Source organism: Polyergus mexicanus, unplaced genomic scaffold (genome assembly GCF_030449975.1).
Source record: "Polyergus mexicanus isolate NDT 795.1 unplaced genomic scaffold, iyPolMexi1.0 SCAF_3, whole genome shotgun sequence".
In the NCBI taxonomy this organism is placed as follows: Eukaryota; Metazoa; Arthropoda; class Insecta; order Hymenoptera; family Formicidae; genus Polyergus; species Polyergus mexicanus.
In genome coordinates this window covers 7554099-7580003 of record NW_027223323.1, presented here as the reverse complement: position 1 = coordinate 7580003, position 25905 = coordinate 7554099, and the positions used below count along the sequence as shown (strand labels likewise).

Below are 25905 nucleotides of genomic sequence, written 5' to 3'. Positions count from 1 at the left end.
TCTCTCTCTCTTCTTTTTTCTTTTTAATTATAAAAATGTCCCAGAGTTTCTTACTTTTATAAATAATATAGAAATATAATCTATTATATATATTTAACTATTGTATTTTTTAAGAGTAATATTATGATTGATTATTTTTGCCACTGTTTAAACATGATGCATTTTTACAAAGATGCATTTATTATATCTACAGTAAATATATAAATATAAATTTGTCACTTTTCGTTGAAATTTTTCTAGCTCGAATTTCATTCATCGAATGATACTGGAAGACGCGAAAATCATGTTATTATTCAGTGATGGATAATGTGATTTTATCTGTCGGAGATTCATACTCGTCGGTGAATCACGACTAAATTATGAAGAACAGCAGAGCGTAATATGACGATTCGTACTTTCGGATCGTGTGATTAGCGACAGCCATTGTGTCTCAGGCAGGCTCGAAAATTCACGACGCCGCTAATTTCGCGAAAATGGCATTCATTAACCTGTCAGCGACAGCGCAAACGCGTCGTCCTTTCGATCAATCGTTATTGAAGACATGGATGGCTGTGTATCGACAAGGCTAATTCAGTACTAGATAAAAGTGGGAAGCCGAACGCTGAACGAGTTCCACAATTTCTCTGATTCTTAAACATATTCCTCGAATTATATATTAAAAACTTTGAATAAAATATATAACAATATACATTATATTCAAAATATTGTATGTCGATTACAAATTGAAATTACTAATCGCATATTAAATCTTTGCACGAGATCATCGAGAAACATCTGTTCTTTCTATATAAATGCAATATGTTTGGCGTGAATTTTATGCGTGTAATTTTTAACATGATCCTTTTTTCCATTTTTCAATTTTTGACAATTAACAATGCAATATAATCGATGGCATAAAAATGCGTAGCTATTGTTATTTCCGTGCGATAGTACTGTGATCCTTCTGGTGTCACCGATGCTGATGCATCTCGCGGTTGCAACCGCTAAGCCTTGATCGTGAGCGCATTAATTCTTAACGCCAAATTGGTATTGCATTAGCGGTACTCTGTCACGGTAACACGGTAACAATGATTAAGTACCGCACACCCGTGCCATGCAGTTCGTTTGCACAAAGGTAGCATTGCACTCGCATACTGCACCGTCAAAAAGTAACGGAGCGATCTATGTAATCTGGTTTCATCATTTCCCGTTACGTTACTTCGGCGTTCGTAGATATCGATGTACAATAGATATCGAATACCTGTGAGTTCATCAATCTCCGTTATCTCGATGCCAAGATTCGAAGATTGACAAAAATCAACAGCCAAAATATTTTAAATTACGATTAAAAGATTAAGAGTTTTAATTTAGAATCGAAAGAAAGTTTTTTAAAGAAAAACTGCTACTTTTTATCCTGAATAAAGAGTTTCACCATTATTTAATTTTAATCCTACACTTTTCTACAATTGAAATTGCACAGCATAATGGGTTAAGGTAATTTTCAAATTTTTCCCTTCATTTAAAAATTCCAAATTAGTTATCTCGAGCGACAATCGTGCGCGAGCCAAACTTTTATTATATTCTCGCGAAAAGTGCAAAGCGTCTGGGAACCTACAAAAGTCACATACTACACACATGTGCTCGCTGTACAAGTTAATTTATACACGTTCCCCATGTCCAAACCCGCAGACGACGTACGCGCGAGTTGGCTGATCGTGCATTACATAAACACAAAACATGCCGCAGAGGGACGATACTTGTGCGTTCTATTACAAATGGAAGCACGCTCATCAGCATCGCCATGGCCATCGATGCTTTAGGCCCCGACCGTTTTAATCTCCGCGATTCGTGCCGGTTCGGCGGACAATTATTCGTCGACACTCGTGTCAAATAGTTTGACGTTTCCCTGCCGCGAATTACGGAGATGGGAAGGGGATAGCGGGGAATCCTACAGGGAGCCATGCATCGTTTAGTAATGCGCGTTTCGTCAAATACGCATGATGGAGACACGCGTGTAGTACATAATGCAAAATGGGTTACGCTTAATTTTGTAACCAGCGCGGTAAAATGAATCCAGGAATTGCGACATGTGTATATTGGGTGTTTCAATATTAATTTAATTACCCGTCTCTCTCAACTTATAATATACAAGGCGATAGAATGTATACCGTATATCGTATCATTAATATCGAATCGCACGAGAAAAACTTTTAGCCGTTTATATAAACGCAATCGGGCGAAATAAATTTGAGCATGATGGAGTAGATGCTAAAGTTTCGAAGCTATCAAAAAATCATTTAACTTGTAAGACTGGTGACTTGACAGTTTTGTGATATGATATGTATAGCTTCGAGAATGCATTTATCGCATCGCTGCAATCTTATGCTCGATGAACGGATACTTTTAATGTGACGGTTTTGCAAGATTTGTGTGGTCCTTTTTAAAAGGGAATTAATATCGAAACGCGCAAGAAAAACTTTTAGCCGTTTATATGGAGAGCGCAATCGGGCGAAATAAATTTGAGCACGATGGAGTAATCACCCGATAAAGTTATTGACCCATGATTTTTAATCAATCTTTGTTGGCGCATCGCTCGCGATCGGCCTGCGATCCGAAAATCGAATAAACATCAAGCGAGATTCAAGCTAATTGAGTTCGACTATATATGGTAGCTATAAACTGTTATTTCGACGATATTTATTAAGCGCGATCTATGTTTTAACATATCAAAAAACCATCATTAACCGGCGTTTTACAAATATGCAAATAATATTTAAAAAAAAATAACTAGATTTTAATAAAAATATTACTTATAAGAAAATTACAATAAAATCATAAATTTTTTATACCAATCATTCCTTTTTCTTTGTTAAAAAATTAAATGAACAATAATAATCTCTCTTTCTCTCTCTCTCTCTCTCTCTCTCTCTCTCTCTCTCTCTCTTTCTTTTCTCATCGAGAAAATTTTAATCTTGTTGTGACCCGTGAAAAATTATCTGCAAATGGCAAATCGAATAGTTTCATCACTCGCTGATTAATCACTGAGCTGCGAAAAAATGCGCTTCTTTCAGCTGCCTTAGAAACGGAGCTCTATAGAGAACACGCGGTTTTCATTACGTACTAAGTAATTAATTGGCACTTCATTTACATAACTGTCACAAAGGCTACAGTTTGATCGATGTACTCCCGCGCCTTAATTGATCGATGGTTCTATTCAAATCCTGGAATTCCTCCGCGTGCATCTTCGTGTTAGATTGAAACTTTAAATGCGTCCAGAAAATGTCGATCCTTCAATGCAACGTCTCTTCTTGTCAGATTTTTTTTCAACGAAACGTAAAGTAAAAATTTTATTTAATACTTTTGTATATCAAGTACCTTTTTACACGTTTTGTGCATGAACGATTGAATGTAAAATGAACATTACATCGAAGAAATAGTAAGAAAATTTCAACTTTATCCGTGCAACAAATTTTTCGTTTCGACAGCTATAATTGTAACAAAATCGGATGATCGATACCGCGATGTGGTTGGAAGCGGGATATAATGGCGGCAAGAATAGAGTAACAAGAAACACATGGTTGCGTCTTTGCATTCAGTTCCAGAGCAGCTGCTGGTCGTTGGGAAACTGCAGCAGGGACTCGCGAGAACTTAAAGACAAAGTTACACCGTGCGCCTCAGACTCCAACTCGATGCGCCACCCCCATCCTCCCTGTCTTCCTTTACCGAGATACGGGCTTACCTTTATTTTTATGTACGAAAGTTGTTGCAGTCGTAAGCACCGCCAATGTTGTACCATCCGTGCTCATCGAGACGATAAAATAAAGTATCTGCCGCCGGCCGAAAAGTACAACTTTATCCGAGAATTGCATCTGGACCATCTCGGATATCCCCTTTTACATTTTTTGTTCCCCCCTTTCAAGCTTTATATATAAAATATTTCAAAGGTATACTGCGTAATTAATGATTTATGCGAAGAAAACTATTGTAAGCTCAAAAGAGCAAATAGATAATATAATCGCTTTGTCCAAAGTCACGGTAAAATTAAATCTAATCTTTTTACATTTAATTTAATGGCATCGATTCATCCATATTCGTTACGTAAAAATTTTCTTCTTTACGATAAATTTGCCTTTCGTCCTATTTCGCGAAAGGAATAACTGTTCAGAGAAACTGAAGTAAGAATTACGTCGAGTCCTGCGAAAGTGGAATCGAGATTCAACGGTTCGAGATAATTCCGCGGCATTACAATTTGGCAGTTTCATCGAGTTGTTCCAAGCCCCCTCCTCGAGAGTACCTGTCGTAATATATCGAAATTCCCACGTGCATTAGTCTCGCCCTCCCGTTTAAGAGAACGTGCACGTGTATCAATGGTGGAAGGGAGGGAGGGGGTGTGAGTTCGCCAAGTCTGCGCGGACTGTTTTGGCAGCTTAAGACCAAGAGAATAAGGATTGCGAAAGAGGATTGCACAAGGGTAGTTTGGCAATTGCGTATGCGATCCTATGTGCTAAACTGACCGGATAAAGTATTATTCTTTCCCGAAGAAAACTTTTATCCATATTTTGCTATAAATTTTATATCATTTTTATATAATGAATAATTTAATTTTCTAAAGTAGATTTTTATATATATATATATATATATAAATTATGTATTTTTTTATAGAATTTATGATCATCATTGATTTACGTATATAATTATTATACATATATATATATATATATATATATATATATATATATATATATATATAATTTGTTATATATAAATTCTATAAAAAAATATATAATTTGCAATATATTAATAATATTATAAGAATAGAGATACATAATAAATACAATACATGAGTAAATGTAACTGCAATCGCATTTGATGCAAGTCAGAGATAAGGAGAAGTAGTGAAGGATATGTATACAGTATACAGCATGCGCATCGATGTAGAGTGCATGTAGATGGGACGTGTTGTAATTCACAACTATACATGCACACCGTCTTGCAAGTGATATTACGTGACGCGATTTATGCCCTACATGGGATATCCTGTAATAGGTTTATAGATTTCCATTCGCGCATCAGATCAATGGCGAAGCTGTTTCAAATTCTCTCGAGATACAGTATCATTATAGAAATGCCAGAGATATAACGTCGCATTTCTAACGATGAAAAGTGCTCGTTATGTTTTTCATATGCCTGAATAATACGAAAAGTTGCGATTCGAACAAGTTGACACATTCCAATATAAACACAAAGACTGTTTATAATTTCTAAATGGACTTAATGAAATCTGTAATGTACACACGCAGAATACGCGTATGTGTGTATGTGTATATTATATGTTATAATAATATTAACACAATCTTCAACCGATGTATAATATGCATGCAACATATAATATATTTAAGTTGAAACTATCCATCTCTCTTTAAAATACAATATGTAACATAGAGTGATCTTCGTTGAAATTTATAAAAAAATATCGGCGAAACGAAATGTTGCGTCGAGATGTGCGATACATGTTTGGAATGCTTGTTTAAATAAAACTGAGAGTCCTCAAATTTAACATTTAAAGACCCGTCGGATTCTTATACCCTCGAAATTTACTGCTTCGCAAGATTTGCGACTCCTTATATCCGCGACTTTTTGATCCCATCACATCCTCCTCCTTCGGGGTTTATTAATTTCTTCACTCCGATTCTCCTTCCCGTAAACGCGGCGATAAAACTTTCCACGGATCTTTTTCCCCCGCGTTTTGTAGCCGCTACTATTACGTAAATTCCCGGAGAAATCTTATATAGATGCGGGATATCGGACGCCTATGGCGATACGCCAGGAAGGGATGGAACTTTTATAAGAACGAACATTGTTGCCCGCAAGCGCGCATAAGAAAGTCGAAAGGACCGTCCGTCGTACCGGTAAAGTTCGCCGGTATGCTTTACAGTACCGATTGGATTGGCTGAGGAACTTTCTAGCTTTAACTTTAACTATATGTGATCTTCGCGATATGAGCACGCCGGACGGATGTATGTACATGACGAGGCAAAATAGAGAGAGAAAGAGAGAGAGAGAGAGAGAGAGGGGGGGATATTCTTCCTTAATTAAAACTCATGCGACTTGGTCCGCCGAGTTTGCGAGTTTAACGTCGGTACAATATAATCGTAGTAAAAGAAGGATAGGTGTGCAAAGTTATGGCCCCTGCAAAGGTAACTACGTGCACGGAAAACTTGTTACTTTCTGCGATGCAGGGATGTTGAGGAGAGCATAGAAAGTACAGAGTTCCATTTTAAAAATTAATCGCTATACCAAGGCGAAAATTGCGAAACTCTGGACTTTTTCAATTCTCTTTCTTTCCGATTTCTTTGAATTTTATCTGTTAAAAATCTTGATAATTGCTACACATGCTTCAAACATTTACTTTTTAATTAATTAATACTACTTACACTTTATATTTCGCGAGCTTATGCTATAACAGGTGAACCTCCGATTTGTTAAAGTAAAGTTAAATGAATACGGGATGGTGATAGGAGCCAATATTCGAGATATTTATTGCGCAAGGCGGTTAAGGGTCGAGAGTTTGGTGTCACCTTCAATATTTTGTAATAAATTGCTAACTTTCTGTAGGACTTCCGACCCAGCCGGGCTAATCTCGATAAGAGCAAAGTCGCGAGGCTTCAAAAGTTCGACGAACGAACTTGCTGTTTAGCGCTTTATACTTGGGCGATAGTCTCGGGACACCGCCGCCTTCAAGCCTTTTCAGGTTTCATCCCGTCTTTAATCTCGGGATAAGGAAGAGTCTCCTCGAAAGGAAATCGTCGCGACGGAAACCTTCGAGTAGCTTGTTCTACGAGAGAGATCGACTTCTTTCCCCTTTGTTTTATTGATATAGTGGACTCGGGGCCGAAAAGTTAATGAATTAAGATGAACGACTTGAGTTATACAAGTCATATGTTATATAAGTCAAATTAAATTAGTTTTTTTCATATACTGTATTATAGCTTTATTCTTTTCTTGCTCAAAATAATATCGCATAAAAATATACTAAAACTACAAATTAAATTGTAAAGAAATATTTTGTTGTGTATTATAACTTATAATGTCTAAATTATTTAAATATGTACAAATATATCTTGAGATTACATACACACACACACACACATACTCTCATCGATCTTTATTATACTCCTAGTTTATCATTAATCCAGCATCGAACGTTAGACACGTCGATATTGGCACTATGTATGTGATCGATTAGCCATGATGTGTCATCTCATAAGTCACGTGCGAGAAGCTGGTCAGTCTTGCTTTGTAATCTTCGCGTAATCTATTTAAGCTCGTTATTTCACGTCGCCGCATCTCGCCAGCCCGTTACGAGTTTCTCGTCCTATGACTCTGTACAGTTTTCTGTACAGTGTTTACGCAGCTTTCGTATAAGACTTTCGAAAGGATATTTTGAAGTCGATTTCAGAACAAAAATTTGATGTGGTATAATTTTTACCTCTTTGATATTTTTATTTTTGTTTAGTATAAAAATTATTTCCACTGTGTTATAAATTATCCATAATAAATAATTTATACATTTGTGTTTATTTCTTATAAAAATGTTAATAAAATGCGTGTAATTATGTTGCATTTTCAAAAAGTAAAGATAAAAAAAAAAAATAACAATCTCGTGCTCTTCTTAAAATCTTCTTAAAATCGTGTAATATTTTTAAGAAAATATATCTAGCAAAATTCAAAATATGTTATAGGATTATATCAAGCTTGTCGCAAAGCTTATGAAACATCTTGTAGGCGTTTATAATGCCCGGTGTTATGAAAAGATGGCAGCGTCCACCCGCGTCAAGTGTCACCGTTCATCTCGCAAACGGGATATAAACCGACGGTCGTCGTGGCTTTACGAGCCTTCAACGCGTCAGACAAAAAGGAAAAGGGAATACAAAGGGATCTCTGATTTAATTACGAACAATGGTGCCCGTAACAAGCGCGTGGAGTCACGGATCAACGAAATTCGTGTGTGACAGATCGTTCGGGAATATATTCGCGACGTTGCTGCCACGATACGTCCTCTAATTTCAGTGCACTCCATGTCGACAAGCTTCTTTCACCATTTTAATTAAAGATACGTCTTCTGACGTTCAGCTGATTTAATAAAAGAGTCGTTCCAGCATTCCCGCGTATACTATGTTTTCTTTTGTATTTGTTACGAAAATCATTTTTTCTGGTCTCTAAATTTTGGGATTAATTGCCTTTAAATCTTAAGAGTATTCAATGTTCAGAAAATGAGAGATACTTCAAAATGTATTAAATTATAATCGTTTTGGAGTTCTCTAAAAGTTTTCCTTCAAAATTTTAAAATTATGATACTCCGATTCTAATTATCGTAAATATAATGAAACTGCTTTAGAGAAAATTAATAGAAAGTAAATTTTAAGATATTTCCTTCAAAAAGATTAAGATAAAAAGCACAGAATCCGATGATACAATTTTTTAATGACACTATATAAAAGTACGGAGTTTTTCCAAAGAATAAAACCTAATAAACGCAAAGTAATTATAACATAAATAAGAGTCGGAAGCGAAGCCTTAAAATTGGTACGAAGGTTAACCGATGCTAGGAGCGAAGCACGTTTATATGGGAATTAAGGGGTAGCTACAAAGGGGGTGGGAAGGCAGGGGTAGGGAGAGGAGGGGGAGGGGCAAAAACTATTGCGAAGTAGATAGAGAACGCTGCGGTAAGGGCGGATAGAAGAACAAAGGCGGAATACCGTAGACGTAAAACAACGACCACTCGAATCGACGATTGCTGTTTTCGTTTCGCTTGGGAAACCCCGCCCCTCTCATTCCCACGGACTTGCCGGAAATCGAAGATTAAACCGAATCGAAGGAACAAAAGATTATTGAATTCTTCCGCTGTGTAAAATTCGAAACAGACTCATCGATAATGCTCGACGTTTTTCAAATTGCGCCCAGCTACATCCGTTGTTATCATTCTGTTTTATTACATTTTGCAAGACTGTATCCGAGAGGGAGAAACAAAAATACTTGCGATTTAAGATTAAAAAATATAGCAAAAGAGTTGTATAAAATGGGGCTTTTAATACGTCATTATTTGCAATAGAATTTAAATAATGATGTTACATTGATATAAAGTCTTAAAACTCTCTCTTAAAATTGTAAAATATCCTGAAAGCATAATAATGTTTTTAAAAGTACTAAGAATCAAGGATATATATCTCTCTCTCCCTCTGTCTTTTAAAAAATTTATACTTTCCGGTAATAACGTTTAAATAAATGCGAGGATGAATTCGAGTATTTTAACGATGGAGATTCTAGTGAGCATGCTTGGATATAATGTATTGATATCTCTGATGAGGATCCCATTTTCCCGGTTGAACGCGAGCTTTCAACCAGTTTTTATTCGGGCGAGATAAGAAAGGTGAAGGTATATATATAAAAAAAAAAAAAAAGAAAAATTAATCACTCGAGAGGGAAAGCACTTGTCCTTCTGCTCCATTTTCGCGCCACATTTTTCTCGGATCACGCGCGTACGTCTCGGAGAATCGACTCGAGTCGACTCGGGCAACGTGGAATGCAAGCTATTGGTTCAATGCGATTTTTCACTAGACTTCCCGATGAAAAATGGCGAGTGCACACCTTAAGCCATGTCTCTCATAGTTGTGCGATCATGATAAAAATGTGTTTCCAAGTCAGATCCGGTTGTACGAAGCGCGAGTTCGTTGAGAAATCGTCAGCGTACATATTTCATTGTTGCAACGTAACGAGGGTATTCTTGAAGAGATCGATAAGATCATGCCTTAGATTATTTTTACTTTAAGAGAGTCATCCTTAGAATTTCTATTATTAACATTTATATATTAGTATTTTATACGTTTATTATATAATATTATATACATATATATATATATATATATGTGTGTGTGTGTGTGTGTGTGTGTGTATTAATATTTTATATATTATTAATTTTTATTATATTATTATTTATCTTTGAATGACAGTTGTAGCTATACAATATATGACATCCTTCTTATTTTGAGACGCGCTGATACGTGAACGACACAATATGATGTTAGAGAAATTGAAGAAGTAATTAGCGCCGGCATTTGATTTTTCCCGGGCACGTTAACTCGTGGAATAAGCCACAGATTTTTTTTTTTTTTTTTCCAGGCCAAAAGGCTCATTTCGCGTCATCTGCGACGTGCTCGAGCACACCGCACGGTCCTCACAATAAAAATGGTTTCGTGGAAAGTCTCCGGTCTTTCCGCGGAACTCGGACAGCTATACACGAGTGGCAAGCCGTGTTCCTGGCGCGACACTTCATCCCCCGTCCTTTCTTCCCTCACGTACGAAACGATGAAAGCTCGCCCGGGATCTGACCCGTTCTAATTCGAGCTAACTCGGCAGCCAGCGCGTTTTCTTCTACATGTACCGCCAAGTGAAGACTAATCGAAGGACGAGTGGCTGCTCTCGAGATGAGCCACTTGCGCGAACGGTGGTCTCGATATTTGCTCCGAGAGTCTGAAGAGCATCCGCGTTTTTTTCAGCCATTTGCATTTGTTCTGCGCATGCTGATAATTTAATTCCGATAAACGGGAACGACAAGTTTGAGCGTTTTGCCGTAATTATTAACGTCCAGAGCAGGCGAGTCGGTAAAATTGAATCGGAGATACGATGGCAATCACACAAGTTTGGGAGGGCTTGATAAGTCGAGTTACTGTCTTATCGGAATTAATTGATGGACTAATTTTCTCTTCGTTTTAATTCTCAACTTTTTACTTCAGTTACTTTGTATAAGAAATGACAGCGTTTGGCAAATTTGGTATGATATCAAAGTATAACGTAAATTCATATAATTATCTTTGCTTTTTTATCATTTACAGAAATATGATTTTAGATATTATTATAGTATCCTTCAATTTAGATAAGTTAAGATGAATTAAATTAAAGTTTTTTATAATTTCTCTTTTTATTTTAATTTCTGTTTCGGTAAATTGAAATTGTTTATCTATTTCATTTGTATCAGATATATCGCGTATTGTGTACTATAAAGTTGTATAAGTGTGACATTACTCACCAATTTCCAAATATTTTTGATGCACTGGATCGTACTGTTCCCAGGACAAACTGCGAAACCGACTCTTTTCTCTACTAGCTGGTAAAAGAGTGTCGTTTCTCCCATGATGATCAATAATGTTCGGATTTCTGTCAATTCAAAACAATTTTTTATTAGCATTTCATTCTATTTTAATGAAGTTGTGGTGTAATAATATATATATATCTCTCTCTCTTTTTAGGAACATATTAATTTAGTACATAAAGAAGATATTCTGTCCAATTGTATCTTCTTTTTTTTTGGTTTTATTATTGAGAGAGAGAGAAAGAGAATAAAAAAGAGAAGAGAGAAAACTTGCTTATAAAATTGGTACAAAAATAAGAATACAGAGTTCTCTTACGAGAAACTTCATTAAAACCATTTACCTTTAATTATAATAGAACCTTATCTTAAATTTTTTTCAAAAATTAAAATTAATAGAAAAGAGCAAAGAATATAAGATTAAACAGTTGTCAATAACCACGCGATGTCTACTATAAATTTATATTTACAAATTTCCTTATAAAATTAAATTAAAAGTTATTTCTCGTACAGTATTTAGATCGATCCTGACGAAAAATCCTGACGAAAGCATCTTTTCGCGCCGATAGACAGGCGCAGAGGAATGCTTATTTGCTGAAAATCGAGAGAGCAAATTTCAGTGGAGGTGCAGGTGAATTCGAATCACGAGTATCGCATAATTCAGTATCGATGCCGGCACATGCAAAGTTCGCTAGTTTCCGAACTTGCGCATTCCCGTTGCGCCATGAGGTAAGACTTGCGGGTCATCCCTACCGAGGTCAGGGATCGCTATAATGGCCCACGAGAAGACCACGAGCTATTTTGGCCGGAAAACGGAAGTAGCACAGGGCTGATCCCTCGTTTGCATTAACGACAAACGGCAACGGACCCTCTTTGAGCAAGTATAGAGAAGAGATAGATATAACACATAGGCGACGTTCACCGCCTTTATTCGCGTCGTTCGTTATCAGTTGTTCCTCTTACATGGTTGCAAATTTGAGAGGAGTGTATCACAATTTTCTCCATTCTCCTTCAATATTCGAGGTGTCAAATTATTACAATTCTCGCTCAATAATAGGATACGAAATAACATATCGAGATAAGCAATCGGAAGAAGGCAACAGTAAACTTTCGAGTAATCGATTTTATATGTCTTTTAAGAGTGGATGGCTACAAAAAATTTATAATTTTTTACATTCATGGCAATAATGGCTACAGTACAGTAGCATATTCGCGTGCGCCGGTGAAGAGCATTAATACCGTAAATTATAAATTTACGAGCGCGTGTGCGAGAAGATAAATACCAAAATCATGGATCTTCGATATCGCGATATTCGAGAGCCAATATCGTTTGATTGGTTAAATTACACGGATAATTATGAGCAAAGTTGGTCGCATGCCAGATGTAAATCACGCGAGGTGAACGCATGGGAATGCGGGCTTTTCGCCGAAATGGAAATTCGCCGTATGAAATAAGGTTGTTATTTTAGTTACTATAGCGATATCATCCGTCTCTCGCATATACATGCGCGAGCTCGCTTGGAAAAACATTTTATTTCGTCGCAAAACAAACCGGTTGCCGAATTCCTGCCGTCTATTAAAAGCAACTGAAAATTTTATGGATATAGCTGCTCTCTAGTGTCTCGCAAACGAATCGATATTTTTTACATTACATACTTGAATTTTTATTGGTTAAAGTAGCGATCTTTCCTAGATGACCTGAATTATATCGATACTGCAAACCGGATGCGTTATACTACAATATTGTTTTACATTTTTACTTCAAATTTTATATTTTATATAAGCTTGTATTTTTTAGAAGAAAAATGTTTAAAAAAAAAAACTACATTTCATATATAATTGTTACTTTTCGGTTTATGCTCTTTAGCTATTTTTTATTATATCTTAAATTATATTCTCTTTTATAATTTTCAAATAATTCGTAAGTATATATGTTTTAATCTCAATCATATTCCTTACTTAATATCAAAGATTTTAATAAGTTTCGGAAATTTATTCACTAACATTTATTTTATCAGCAAATAGCGATACATCACATTTTGCAAGTAATATAATTTATTTTATAAATGCATTGATATATCTATTAATATATATAGAAACGAACGAATAATTATTATTCATCCGTGGTTAGCAATGAACAAATTGATTATTGATTCATTTGCATAATTTACGTATATAATCACGGTTATATAAAATAACGTATTAGTGATCTACACACGTTATATAAAAAGAAAACAGACGATTAATGATTGTCTGTCGTCTAGAAATAAGAAAAGTTGTTTCCATAAAATCTTTGGATTTCATAAATTTCTTTGATATAATTTAGTTAAACTTTCCTTTTCATGAATGTAAAGATGCGAATTTCTTTCCGAAGATTACACTGTTCTTACAACTCGGTAAATATTGTAGAAGGAAAGACTATATCTCGATGAAGAAATCGCTGTCTGTCCAATTAATGATAGCAATTGCGAATCAGCCGAGCGAAAATCTCTCTCGAATATTTGCAGAGCGATGTACTACGAGTTTCCTATTAAGACCGGTTATTTATTATAAGTTTCCATTCCCTCATTACGCTTGCAAAACGGAATCGTCACAAACGAGATTTCAAATCACTTACGATAATGAAGGACTGATAAAATCCATCACGCTTGACGATGTGTAATTAATTAACATATTCCGGAAATCAATCTGGAATATATTTCCGTTTCTATCATTCCTATCGTTTCTCTTTGTCGAAATTTAGAGAAAGACGGAGAGAGAGAGACTCTACTTAAGTCAAAGTACTAAATCGTAGGTATCGTATTATTTCGTAAAACGAAAAATCGTGTTTGCAAGAGAGTTGGTACAATTAAGAGAGCATTAAAGCAATAAGTCTTTAAAAAATTACGAGAAAAGAATTTAGAGCAACGTGTCTTCACAATGTGATAATGTGTTGAATAAAAAGAAAAAAAAAAAGAGAATATGAAAATGGAAAATTTGATTATGTATTGTTGGTATACCATATGATGCTCTGTGTGATGACGTGTTTGCAATCGTCTGTCGCGAGTGTGCTCGTGATGAAATATGTGGCGACGGTCGGATAACGTACAACTATATATGTAGATTGCGCAACAACGGAGATAATAATAATCTATAATGCACAACCCCCTTCGCAGAGAGCGCGCATCTCGTGAGACATTATAAACCGCCCCGATAAAAAATGCCCGGTGCAATTTTCTCACGTGTATCGCAATTCAACACTTCCAAAACAATTTGTTTCCAGATATAAAATTTTAAAAAATTGTCAAAAAATATTGATTTTATATACAAAATTGAAATTGTGTCTGAACTCTATTAATGTCATATTCTGACATTTATTCAAATTGATCCAATATTGCCACAATTTTCTTCGACTTCCATTTTTTTTTTTTTTTATAATCGAGCAAGTTTTCCGAAACATATATTCTAAACAATATTTTTGAAAAAATTTTTATGTTCATTAAAAAAATGTTTATTTAACAAAAATATTAAATATGAATTTTTAAATCAAAAAGAGAAAGAGAGAGGAAGAGAGAGAAATTTGACAGTCAAGTTTTGTAATAACGATTACATCTGCCACGAGTATATTCGAGTTAAAGTAAATATGTATCACGCTTTCGATTTACACGATCGGAAACTATTATTTTTCATTGCAAACAATTCTTGACGAAAAATATTACGGCGCTGCCGTCGTCCTTCGATTTTTCTTGTTTCAAGTCATGATGATTTATGACGTTATAGTCTGTACAGAGTTTGCTATCCTGCTCGTATAAATTCAATGAATTATGTAATGCCGTTTCTCTGAAAATGCATCGTCGACGATACATAAATTATGAGCCGCGACCATTGTACTGGTGCATAAAATATGCGCGGTATCACTGACGTATTACCGTAAAGGGATCTCTATCAGTTAATATATCATTGTAATTTTAATTAAATTATCTTTGAAGTGCGCATTAACATTCGACTCGCGAGTTAACAATTAATTGATTTATCCGGCCTGATCCTCAATGCGAGCTATAGAGAAAATGCAATATTTCAATGTTTCAATATTTCATTTGTATTTCATCTTAAGCAGACGATCATCACAAAGTTGTAGGTAAATATAATTGATTTGATGAACTGCATAAACCAAAATAGCAAAATATGTGAATCTTAAAAAAAAAAATTTCTTTATATATTTTCCGTGTTTGATGAATCGTATAATCTTTTACAAAGTGCAAAAAAAAAAAAAATAAACAAACAACTCAGTTACGTAAACGAAAGCATAATTGTACACACTTTCCTTTGAAAAAGAAAGATTTTAAATTTAATTTTTATTAGAGGCTTCTTTATTTAAGTCTATAACTAGCATGTTACTTTTATCGTGCATCCACAGCGAGCTGTTCCGTTTGAATGATGAAAGACGCCAGACACAACAGCTAGTTATGCCGATGAAGCCAATTACGAGCATCAGTATGGTCATGTATGGACCTATAGACAATCTCACCGCTCGGGAGATCGATCACTAATGGGCGCGACTGCCAGTTAGCATGCATCATCGGCGATTTAAGTGAAACCGGCTTCGATCAATGGCACATTCCCTCTCTGTCCATCAATTTGTAGCTCGATTTCGCTTTAATCCCCTTATATAAAGTCGCTTGGAAAAATGCCGACTAACATCGGGGATCTATGCTAGCTCGGTGGACCTTGATGTCACACCTGGCCGAGCCGACATTCACCACAAGCTCCCTGACCTGTCTACGTGTAAATTATAACGCGTACAATATAAAGTGGAGGTACAAAACATATATACGGAAAAGAACGTTGAATAAAATGTGAAAAGAGAGTATGCGAGATACGCGGGGAATCAAGAAATATATTTCTGCTAAAGAAATATTCTCCTGATATAAAAATGATAAAATAAGACACATTTCTCTTTAGTATAGAAAACTAAAGAATTAAAGAAAGGAATTTTTTAATATAAAAGAATCGATAACAATCATTCGGAGACGTATTTTTTTTCGATTAATTACAGAATTATTTAGATAGAGTATGTAACTTTGAAAGATGATGCTAATGTCAGAAATATTAAAAAATATTAATGGAATTAATTATAAATGTGTGAAATAATTTTAGTGTGTATTCGATTTCTTGAACATTACGTTTTTAAAAATCACACACGTTATGTGGCAATTAGGTTTCTATCAGTATTTTGAGTATTTTATCAGTAATTTTATTAACAATTATTATTTTTGAATCGCTCTCTAGTAGTTACTATTAGCGCAGTACTAATATAATATCTCTCGATATTATACATAAAGCTATATTAATGTTATTTGGCGATTATATTCTGTTAACATTTTCGAGTTAATGCGGATGTTTGTCGAAAATTTATAATCAAATAATGAAAATTTCGTTCGGTTGGTATTCGGTATAATACGGTATAAATTTCACTGTAAAATCATTCCTCTGATATTATATCCACGGACTTTCCTTTGAAACGAATTCGAACTATCTGCGCACCCCATCATAGCTATACCGAGAACGCATGCGACATCCGCATAATTGCAAAAGGCGGTACGTCACTATTGTATCGTGCGCGCGCGAAGCACAAGCGCTCTTCCCACCCTCCCACCCTTCTCTCTCTCTCTCTCTCTCTCTCTCTGTCTGTCTCACCCCCTCACGATCCTTCAATAAGTCGTTAACACATTCTTGGTCGCAGCGCTGCAGAATTTCCTGCTGATACTTGCGAAAAAGCTTCATATTCGAGCTTAATACCCCTTTTAGAATGTACGACGTGACGATACGGAAAAAGGCGAAAAGTGAAGTAGCTTCCATTCCGTACGTCTTTATACCGCGGTAGAGTAGAGTGTATTTTTCTTCAAATTAATTTTATTTCTTTCTTTTCTCCACCAACTTAGACTTAATTAAAATGTATCTCAAATTTTCTGGCAAGTAACGCGCGCGTGTGTGTGTGTGTCTGTGTATGTAAATTATATCATAAAATTATAATTACGTCTTAACATCTTTTTTAAAGAAAAAAATGAGTAGTATTGAATTAATCAAGCAGATGAAATATGTTCTTTCGAAAGTTTCGTCCCTTTTGAGAAAACGATGTGAATTCGCAGTAGTGACAACAGACAAATTGAGATGAAACGAGACGAAACTTTATTCATCGTCACTTCGATTCGAGTCGTCAAAAAAAAAAAAAAAAAAGCAAATTAACTATCGTCATCGCCGCGATCGAGCTACCTTTTCAGCGTTCAATTGACGCCGCACGATTGCTGTCTCTCTAATTGGACCTCCCGTCCAAAATTAATGAATACTGACGCGACTTTGAAGCCGAATCCCGTTTCTAAAAGAATGTTCCGGCGTTGCGTGCGAACCGCGTCTCTCTAACCCAAACCCTCTTCCACCCCCCACCCCCACCCCGCTCGCCGCCCTCGTCAAACAGCCCGGACTCTCCGATCTCTCTCTCTCCCTTATACGCGCCGTTGTTTCGCCCTTCCTCCGCCGGCGCACAATAATTATGGCAGTCGTGTGCATCGCGCTCGCCGTGTCATCTCATCCCTCTCCGCGCCACCCTTACCCACCCTGCTCTCTCCTCCCTCGAGTTCCGGAACATAGGGGCTGGCTCGTGGTCGGCGGAAGATAGGTGGTGGTAAGGGCGGTGGGTTTTAGTCCGGGAGAATATTAAAGTTTGCTCATTAACCGCTGATGCATTGCTCTGTCGGCTCACCCTTTCCATTCCTCTCGTCCTCCCCCTCCCCTCTTACCTCCTCCTCCCGTCTGCCCTCTGCCCCCTTCTTTCCGCGCCCCGTCTTCTTCTCGCGTTCTCGTTACGACGATACGATAGTAGTCTCGTATTAACGCGAATAAAAAATGTGCCGTTCGGTACAGTCGCCCTTTCTCCCTTTTTCCCCCCCATTATTAATCATCATCTCAGTTTCGAGCCGTGCCCCTGCGCCAACACGAGTTTAGAGTTGGAGATCGTGATCTTGTGTAAGGGAGATTTATTGCGAACGGAGGTGTATATATGTACACAGTTGCACGTGATAAAGATTCTCCTCCGACCTATTTGTGCGCGATCGAATAATGTGACAGCTGGATTTTTGACACAATGTATGTATCGCGCGATTGAAGGTGTTGAGATAATGGAATCACGCTCTTAACAGATCAATTTTTTGATATTTGAATTCTCCTTTGTATTTGGAATCTAAAATGTGGGGAATACGTGTTGTAAGGAAAGTTTCCCCGAACACACAATATTTCATCTTCGCTTTCAGCCGAATAACGTATTAAAATTAATCGCGATGCAATTGGCGATTATTCGAGATTGAAATTGACATTTTTGACATTGTACTTTACACGCGCGCGCGTAACGAGACATTAAAACGAGCATTCGATGTGAATCCCGCGGGCACAGGCCGATACAGCTCGAAGCCAACGCTCATCACTCTTCATCGTTCCCTTTGTCATCGAGACAGAAATGAAAGCCGTTGCTGTGGTAATCATTTTAACGTGTCTCCGAAACCACTAATAGCAATTTACCCAACGTGCATATTCGGGTAGTGCGTAATTAAGCTCTGTCTCTTCTCCCGCTCCTCGGAACCATCCCCTTTCCTGCATCTCTCTCTTCCTCCCCTATTTTCCCTTCATCCCATACGCAACCGAGCAGGTTTTGCGGTTGCGAAACGCTCGCGCGCGTCACGGCGAGAGAACAGGGGGAGGAGAGAGAGAGAGAGAGAGAGAGCATTAGCGGCATCATGGACCATGCTCTCTCCCCGGAATGCCGTACCGTGTCGTTATAACGCTCTTCCTTCCTCGGAGGAACCACAATGCTTCCTGTGAATTTCCAAATCCATCTGGATTACAGCCTCGAGCTACGCTTCATGGCGGAATTCATGTGGTGAGTCGGAGGCTCATCGACAAAAGAGAGAGAGAGAGAAGTGCGGGGATATAATAGAGGAAATAAGATATTTTGCAAACGTACAGAAGGCACTATATAACTCAATTATATTCATCTGACAAAGGTGATCCGATTAGTCAAATTGTCTCGAGGGTTGTTCTATTTTATATATAATCATTGAAATTTCCTATTTCCTCTCCCCTCTCAAAAAATGTTATATTATCAAATACCCGAAAATTACCCTATAAAACATGTTATATTCTCTCATCATTTTTTCAGAACATACTTACTCGATACTATTTCAATTACTCGTTCATTTATTCATCCGCACAGCTGAGTAAAAATTCCAAAATTTAACAACTATCGAGTATCTTCCTCAAGAATTTTACATCATGAGATTCATATATTCAGAGGATCTAAATAATTAGGTATTAAATATCCAATTTTATTAAATTTAAAGTATAAGAAGATCATGAATTTTTTGCTGCTCTCTACACGATAAAATATACGTCTACCTAAAACTTTGATCAAGTTTTAAATGAACAATTTCTCCCTGTATACTATTTTCAACATTTATATATCGCGAGCTTTTCGCGAAGCCGATTGTTACTCTTCCTGTTCTCGGTAAACCCTGTTAACGAGTACAGTGGTGTAATTACCACTTTGTTCATTCGTTTAAACTGAGTCAGAAAACGAGAAACGTGCCGCAAAATAACAGGAACTTTTAAGGAACCACCAATCCGACGAAGCGCTCGTTGAATCAGGGTTAAAAGTTTCCGGCAAACCCTCTCTCCCCTCCTGGTATGCGATGTTAAAATAACAACGTTTAGAGATCCTCCCGGGAGCCTCGCTAATAGGGTCGAATAGTAGGGCCGAAAGTTTGTCCCGTCCAATTATTTGTAATCTAAATAACGAGCGTGGGGCGCATCATAAGTCGCGCAACGTCATTGTTAGTTTATCGCGTGCATCCACGCCAACAGCCGCGATATCAATTTCAATTCCTACATCGACACCGAATGCCACAAGTGTTTTATTTAGCGTACGTATGTATAAAAGATTTGAAATGTTAGAGATACCGCAGTATTCTCGATATTTCTCGCAATTGTAAGAGTGATACATAATCGATGAAATCTACCCTGCGGATATTTTATTTATAGATTTTTACACTTGTTAAAATGTTCACTTAAATATTTACTTCTTTACTGATTAATTCAAAGTTTAAATAGAATATAAAAACAATGAAAAAAAGAAAAACAAAAAAAATGTCTGGAAAAATTAATCTCGCGCTTTGCGCGAAATACACATTAATATAAGTATTGCGAATAATGGACAACGCCGTTAAAACGTCGTTTAGACCGTTTTAAACCGGAATTACGAGATTTTCTAGTTTCTTTTATCTTGCGTTATATTTTTTGTTTGCGCGTCAATCTTTCGCCGTTTATTGATCCGTTTTTCTTCTTTCTCGCCAATCTGTTCCTCGCCTTCGTTATTTCATTATTTTCCTTTTTTTCGCCGTCCATCCATTATGCATACTAAGAGAGAAAGAGAAAGAAAGAGAGAAAGAAGAAGAAGAAGAGAGGGAAAGCTGTCTCACCACCGATCTTACCTGTTGCCCCAACGCGAGCTTTCGATTCTCAAAAAGTATGGCTACGAGGGACTTCGATTTATGCTGAACCACAAAAAAATGTATACAAACAAAAGGTATCAGTAGTTTATCACAACAGATTACACATTTTTAGATGTGTGAGAGAGATCTCTTCGTCCCTTAAAAATTTAATAGAATAAGATTTCAAATTTCAAATAAAAAGAAAATTAATTGAAATATCAAATTTTTGAAGTTTTCTATCTTGCGAGTCTTCAAAGCTAAGAAAAAAAAAATCAGCAATTTTTTTTGAAAACTATGATAGATTTCTTGATATTTTCGTTCTATAAAAATTTAGAATAACATGATTTAAATTTTTGAAAGGGAAGGGGAGATCTTTTCATACATTACATATCATACAGGGATGAATATAGCCTATACTATCGTCCGTACTCAACTTTTCCTCTTCCTCGATTAGATCGTACATGGCAGCGAGCGAGTTGGTTAGTTTTGCATTTATGAATCTTGAGTTCTCTCTTTCTTGAATGTTCAGGGGGATTACAACGCATGAATGTTTCCGCTACCGCGGCTTTAGCCATAGACCAGAGGGCATTAAGGGCAGCTTCGACGGCGCGTTACCGCGTATGTCTGCATTATATGGAGTTTACCCACGGATTACGACAGTAAAGTACGGCGGTGGTCGTAGTTTAGGGGTAAACGAGGATGGCCGAGGGTGAGAGGAGTAAGGGCGAGGGGACGAGCCAATGTTTGCGATCGCCGCATTCGCGGTTATTGGACAGTCGTACTGTTTAGTCCTCGACGATTATGCTAAATTATTGTTTACATCATTCCCGCATCGTATTCATCTATTTGCCGAGCTACACAAGCCGATAGTTGCGAATGTATTATACCTATTTTAATTATATCCAGAAGAAGAACCAAGATATATTAATAAATATATTATTAGATATTATAATATAAACACGATTTTTGATAAAAATATCGCGTCAAGTTACGTCATAGAAAAAAAAAGAAACAGAGAAAAATAAATAAAATTAACTGAGACGTTATATAAATTTTCTTTATTTCTCGTATATCGCACGCGACTGATTTCGTGTATCGACGCGTTAATCATTGGCTTTCGGCAGCACCGATTAAACCTCAAAGTCATTCCAAAAGATTGGTAGATATCGGTTCACAGGATGCGAGTTTAGGTGAACGGAAGGGATAATCCCGCGGAGTTAGTGTCAGTCAAGCCTAAATTACGACGTGTGATGGTACGGACGGCTCTATTTGCTGTAAAATTATGATAAACTGCGCTTCGCTGCCCGATAATAATAAATACGTGATCGATGGCCGCCGTTATTTCCGAACCGCGCTATTATTACATGACAGGACATTATCCGAAAATATTAAACCAATAAACATGAGTACGAACTGTTGTTGTGTATTTACCTGGCGAGAAATCAAATTAGAAGTTTTTACGTTGCAATTTAATCGTGTGTTAATATAACTTTTTTAAGAAATGCAGAAATAATTAAAAACTAAATGTAAAAGATTTTGAAAAATTTATAATGTAGATAGAGACCTCTAGAATAAAAAAGTAAAAAGATCAAGTTCAAGTTAAAAAAAAAAAAATGATTCAAGTTTAAAATTAAAAAAAAAATTTCAACGGATCAAGAATTTTTATCAATTGTTTTTTCGGGTTTTGCATCGCGCGCGTTTGCAAATTCATTTTTTCGTTTAGAAAAAGCGCGAGTAATCAACGCGATTGACTCGACCATCTAATGGCCTCAGACATTATACGTCCGACACTAATTGCGAAGTGCGAAATATCGATTGCAGTTTACGCCGCGGCTGTTATGGACAGGTAGTACTGGCATCGAAATCTATCGGATCATCCGTCGGAGTGGATTTACGGCATTTAATCACTCGAGTTTAATCGCGATTACCGCACAGGATTACGTCGCATAGGATTACGCATCGAATTATACGGACGTGCCTCGCGCGAGTGTTTTTTAGTGTCAGTTCAACCTTTTGGCGTTTGATTGGCGTTAAAGCAAACACGGCGGAATGTAACGGCAAGAAAGACAGGGGATTAAGTGACACGCTAATTTAAATTATGTTTTTGTAAGGTGGACAGAAAAATTTGTCAGCATGAATTTTGACATTTTGTATTGTACTGCTGGATTATAAAAATCAGCTGTAACAAGGTTTTCAGCGAATTGACGTCGTTTTAATCATCGAAATAAATTGAGCTCGTAAAATGCACAATTGATAGATACGATCAATTCTTATTTCATCTCGTTATGACATATCGTTATCAGTTGAATTTTTTCCAATCGCGTATAGAGAACTCGCGTTGATTAATAGCGATAATTCAATTTTGCTCATTTGTCACATTGTAATTAACAATGCACGGTGCACATTTTTGCGATAATTATCGCGAAGAGTTGCGAGAATATAAAACTAGTAAAAGCGCGTATTCGCATGAAGCTGAGTTTTGCAATTTCGTCGCGTTGCGTGTGTAAATTTCGATTAAATTTCTAACAGAGACCCGACATATTGTATTTACGACACATACATATACGCATACACATTTCTCAGAGCTCCCTGTAGATCTGAGGACGTGGCGGATAGACCAATCGTTTCGCTATTGTGTGTGCCAGGCAACTCCTCACCGATAATGGAAATGGAGAGGGCATTCGAGTACAGATTGCGCTCGGTGGTAGATTGGTCTGACATCGTACAAAGCTCCGTAAAGAGACAACGCGGGACCTCTATACAGATTGCTATCCGCTTTTTTTCTCTCCGAGACCCGAGATCCCGTCTTTTCAAAGCGAGACGTCTTGATCCTACGAAGAAGGATGCTCTGTTCTTGACCGAATCGAGTCTGTTGCAAATACGATTTGAGATGTATAGGTTTTCGAATTTCATCACATTTTAAAGTCATCAAACACAGCTCTCAGTTTGGATGATTAATTTAAGTCTATGATTTTAGATTTCCGAAACTTTAAATATCAAGGCAAATAGATTTTTTTTTATTGTGTTTTATATTTTAAACTCTACAGAGTAATCGATCTTTTCCTTCGACAAAAAAATCGATCACGATGGTAAATAATTTTATTTTTTCGAGAAATGCAATTTTGCGAAAATGTCGCGGTGATGTTCGGAAAACTAACAACGTTCGCAATCAGTTCTTTCTTGTTGGACAAGACGTTTCTCCATCAGTTTGTTTGAAAGTGTTTTCTTTTCAGAAACCCACCGGGAGACATTTTGTTCCACGTGTCTGGGAACGCAAGGTCCTCGACAACGAAAATGTCAAACTTTATACGAAATCTAAAAATCTCTCTTATCTCTCGTCAAGCAACCTGTTCACGTATTATCGATATATCAAAAGTTTGAGGAGTTTCGTAATTAAGTTACGCGATGATTGGAAAAATAAAAAAAGTGTTAACAATTTTTTAAACCTCGAGACACACACAGTTTTTCAAGCGGCTTTAAGATAAATTTTATCTTAAAATTATCGACCTAGCGCAATAAATATCCAAAGATAAGAAAAAAACGAAATCTGATAGTGTTCCGTGGCGTTGATGTGTATTTTTGAAAAATTTGTAGATTTTACAATCAACATATTTATTTTTTTATTTTTTTGTGGATAAAATCAAGTACTAAGTAATCAATTTGCATCTTGAAAATTTAATCACGTGACATAGAGCGCGGTAAATTTGCGGGAATCATTTCGCCAACATTTCCTCCGACGCTCGACGCGAATTTGCTTTTTTGTATACGTGCGCGTACATCCGCCGCCATGGTTTCCACGACCGATAAAACGCACGATGGGACGCGGTCCGGAGCGGAAACCGGCTTTTAACGTTTATTTTGAATCACATTTGTGCCGCGCGGCTCATCGGCCGAAATGAGCATTTGAGCGATGATTTATAATCCGGGTCGACGCGCGGGCGAAATCACTGGCTCGTTTTCATTGCTCGCCCATTTTTTTTTTTTAAACTGCGGAGGACCAACCCCGCCGTTATTCAACGTTTTAATAGCGAGAGAGGGATGACGGCCGGCATTTGGCTGTTTCGTGGTTCACTTATGTATGCTTAATCGCACCGTGGATCTTGCTACAAAAATTCAATTGCGTTCTTTCTCATTCAATCGAGATAGGACTACTTTTTACACCGGCAGATTCAAGAATTTGTAAAACTTACGTTAGGATTATGTATTATTCTGTTGAATGGAATCGGTGTATTATCACTGATAGCAATGGTTACAATTATAAGTATGCAAAGAGTAAAATCTCATTGAAAAGAACCAGTTAGTGGCTCATTTTTCAGCGAAATTTTCCTGCCATAATCAGCGAAACACGAGACGGAGGAGCAAAGGACGAGTGTTTCACTGATTTTCAAGTGTGGAATTTTCGATTCAATTTAAGAGAACGTGGAAAATAAGTTAGGTAACAGGCTACGTAGAAACGGCACAATATCGTTTCTTATACACGAGATACATATCTTGTACACATCGAGAGGGTTTCCACGGATTTGTCGACATCCGTCGCCCTGACTTATCCCCCCCCCCCCCCCGACTAACTACGAACTAAACTGCGAACTCCGAGACGTCACGTATTAACCAATCGGATCGGTCGACGGTGTCAACGCGTCTCCGCCACAGCAACATGTATAATACAATGCGAGTAATTTTGAGATACGAGTTGAGACACACGGTCACGTACACACACAGGAATTACGTGAGACAAACTACGTTGCTCCGTGCGTGATCGCGCACAGGATGTGCTCGCGCATGTTGTCGTCTATGTCCTGACAAAGTGTTATATGCCAGTGGCATAACGGCGAATTCCAAATCGATACGTTGGAATTCCGACAATCAACGTCAGGCCAGACGTTAACGTAACGAGACTCGAGGAACCTAACGGTCGTTATATTCTCAAAGGATTATATGATTAGCGACTTGCAACTTTCAACTAACAACCTTACAGTAACGCTGTTTAGTAGTACAGGGAAAACGTTTTACGAAACATTTCTCTTTAGTAAACTGTCATCGTGATGAATGAACTGCAAAATAGATGCAAAATTTTTATCCAGTAGATAGATTACCTATGTAATGTCGCCACTCGCGTGTTTTCGATTCGAGATAAATATAATCTGCATATTTTTTCGCTTCGAATTAACGTTAATTGTACAGAAAACTTAAAGAGAGTTTGCCTTCTACGATACTTGTTAGTCGTGCCCGGTATAAAAACGCACGAGAGCAAATTTCCGATAAAAA

The 25905-nt window shown here is 37.0% G+C and overlaps 1 protein-coding gene across 3 annotated transcripts in view; it reads right to left on the bottom strand.

The window, feature by feature from the left end:
• Positions 1–25905, bottom strand: part of Nlg-4 (neuroligin 4) — a 187228-nt gene that overhangs the window by 19977 nt on the left and 141346 nt on the right. For all 3 annotated transcript variants that reach the window (XM_070292626.1, XM_070292627.1, XM_070292628.1), the window contains one exon: positions 11066–11193. In XM_070292626.1, coding sequence (XP_070148727.1) covers positions 11066–11193 — 128 coding nt within the window. The remainder of the gene's footprint in view (positions 1–11065; positions 11194–25905) is intronic.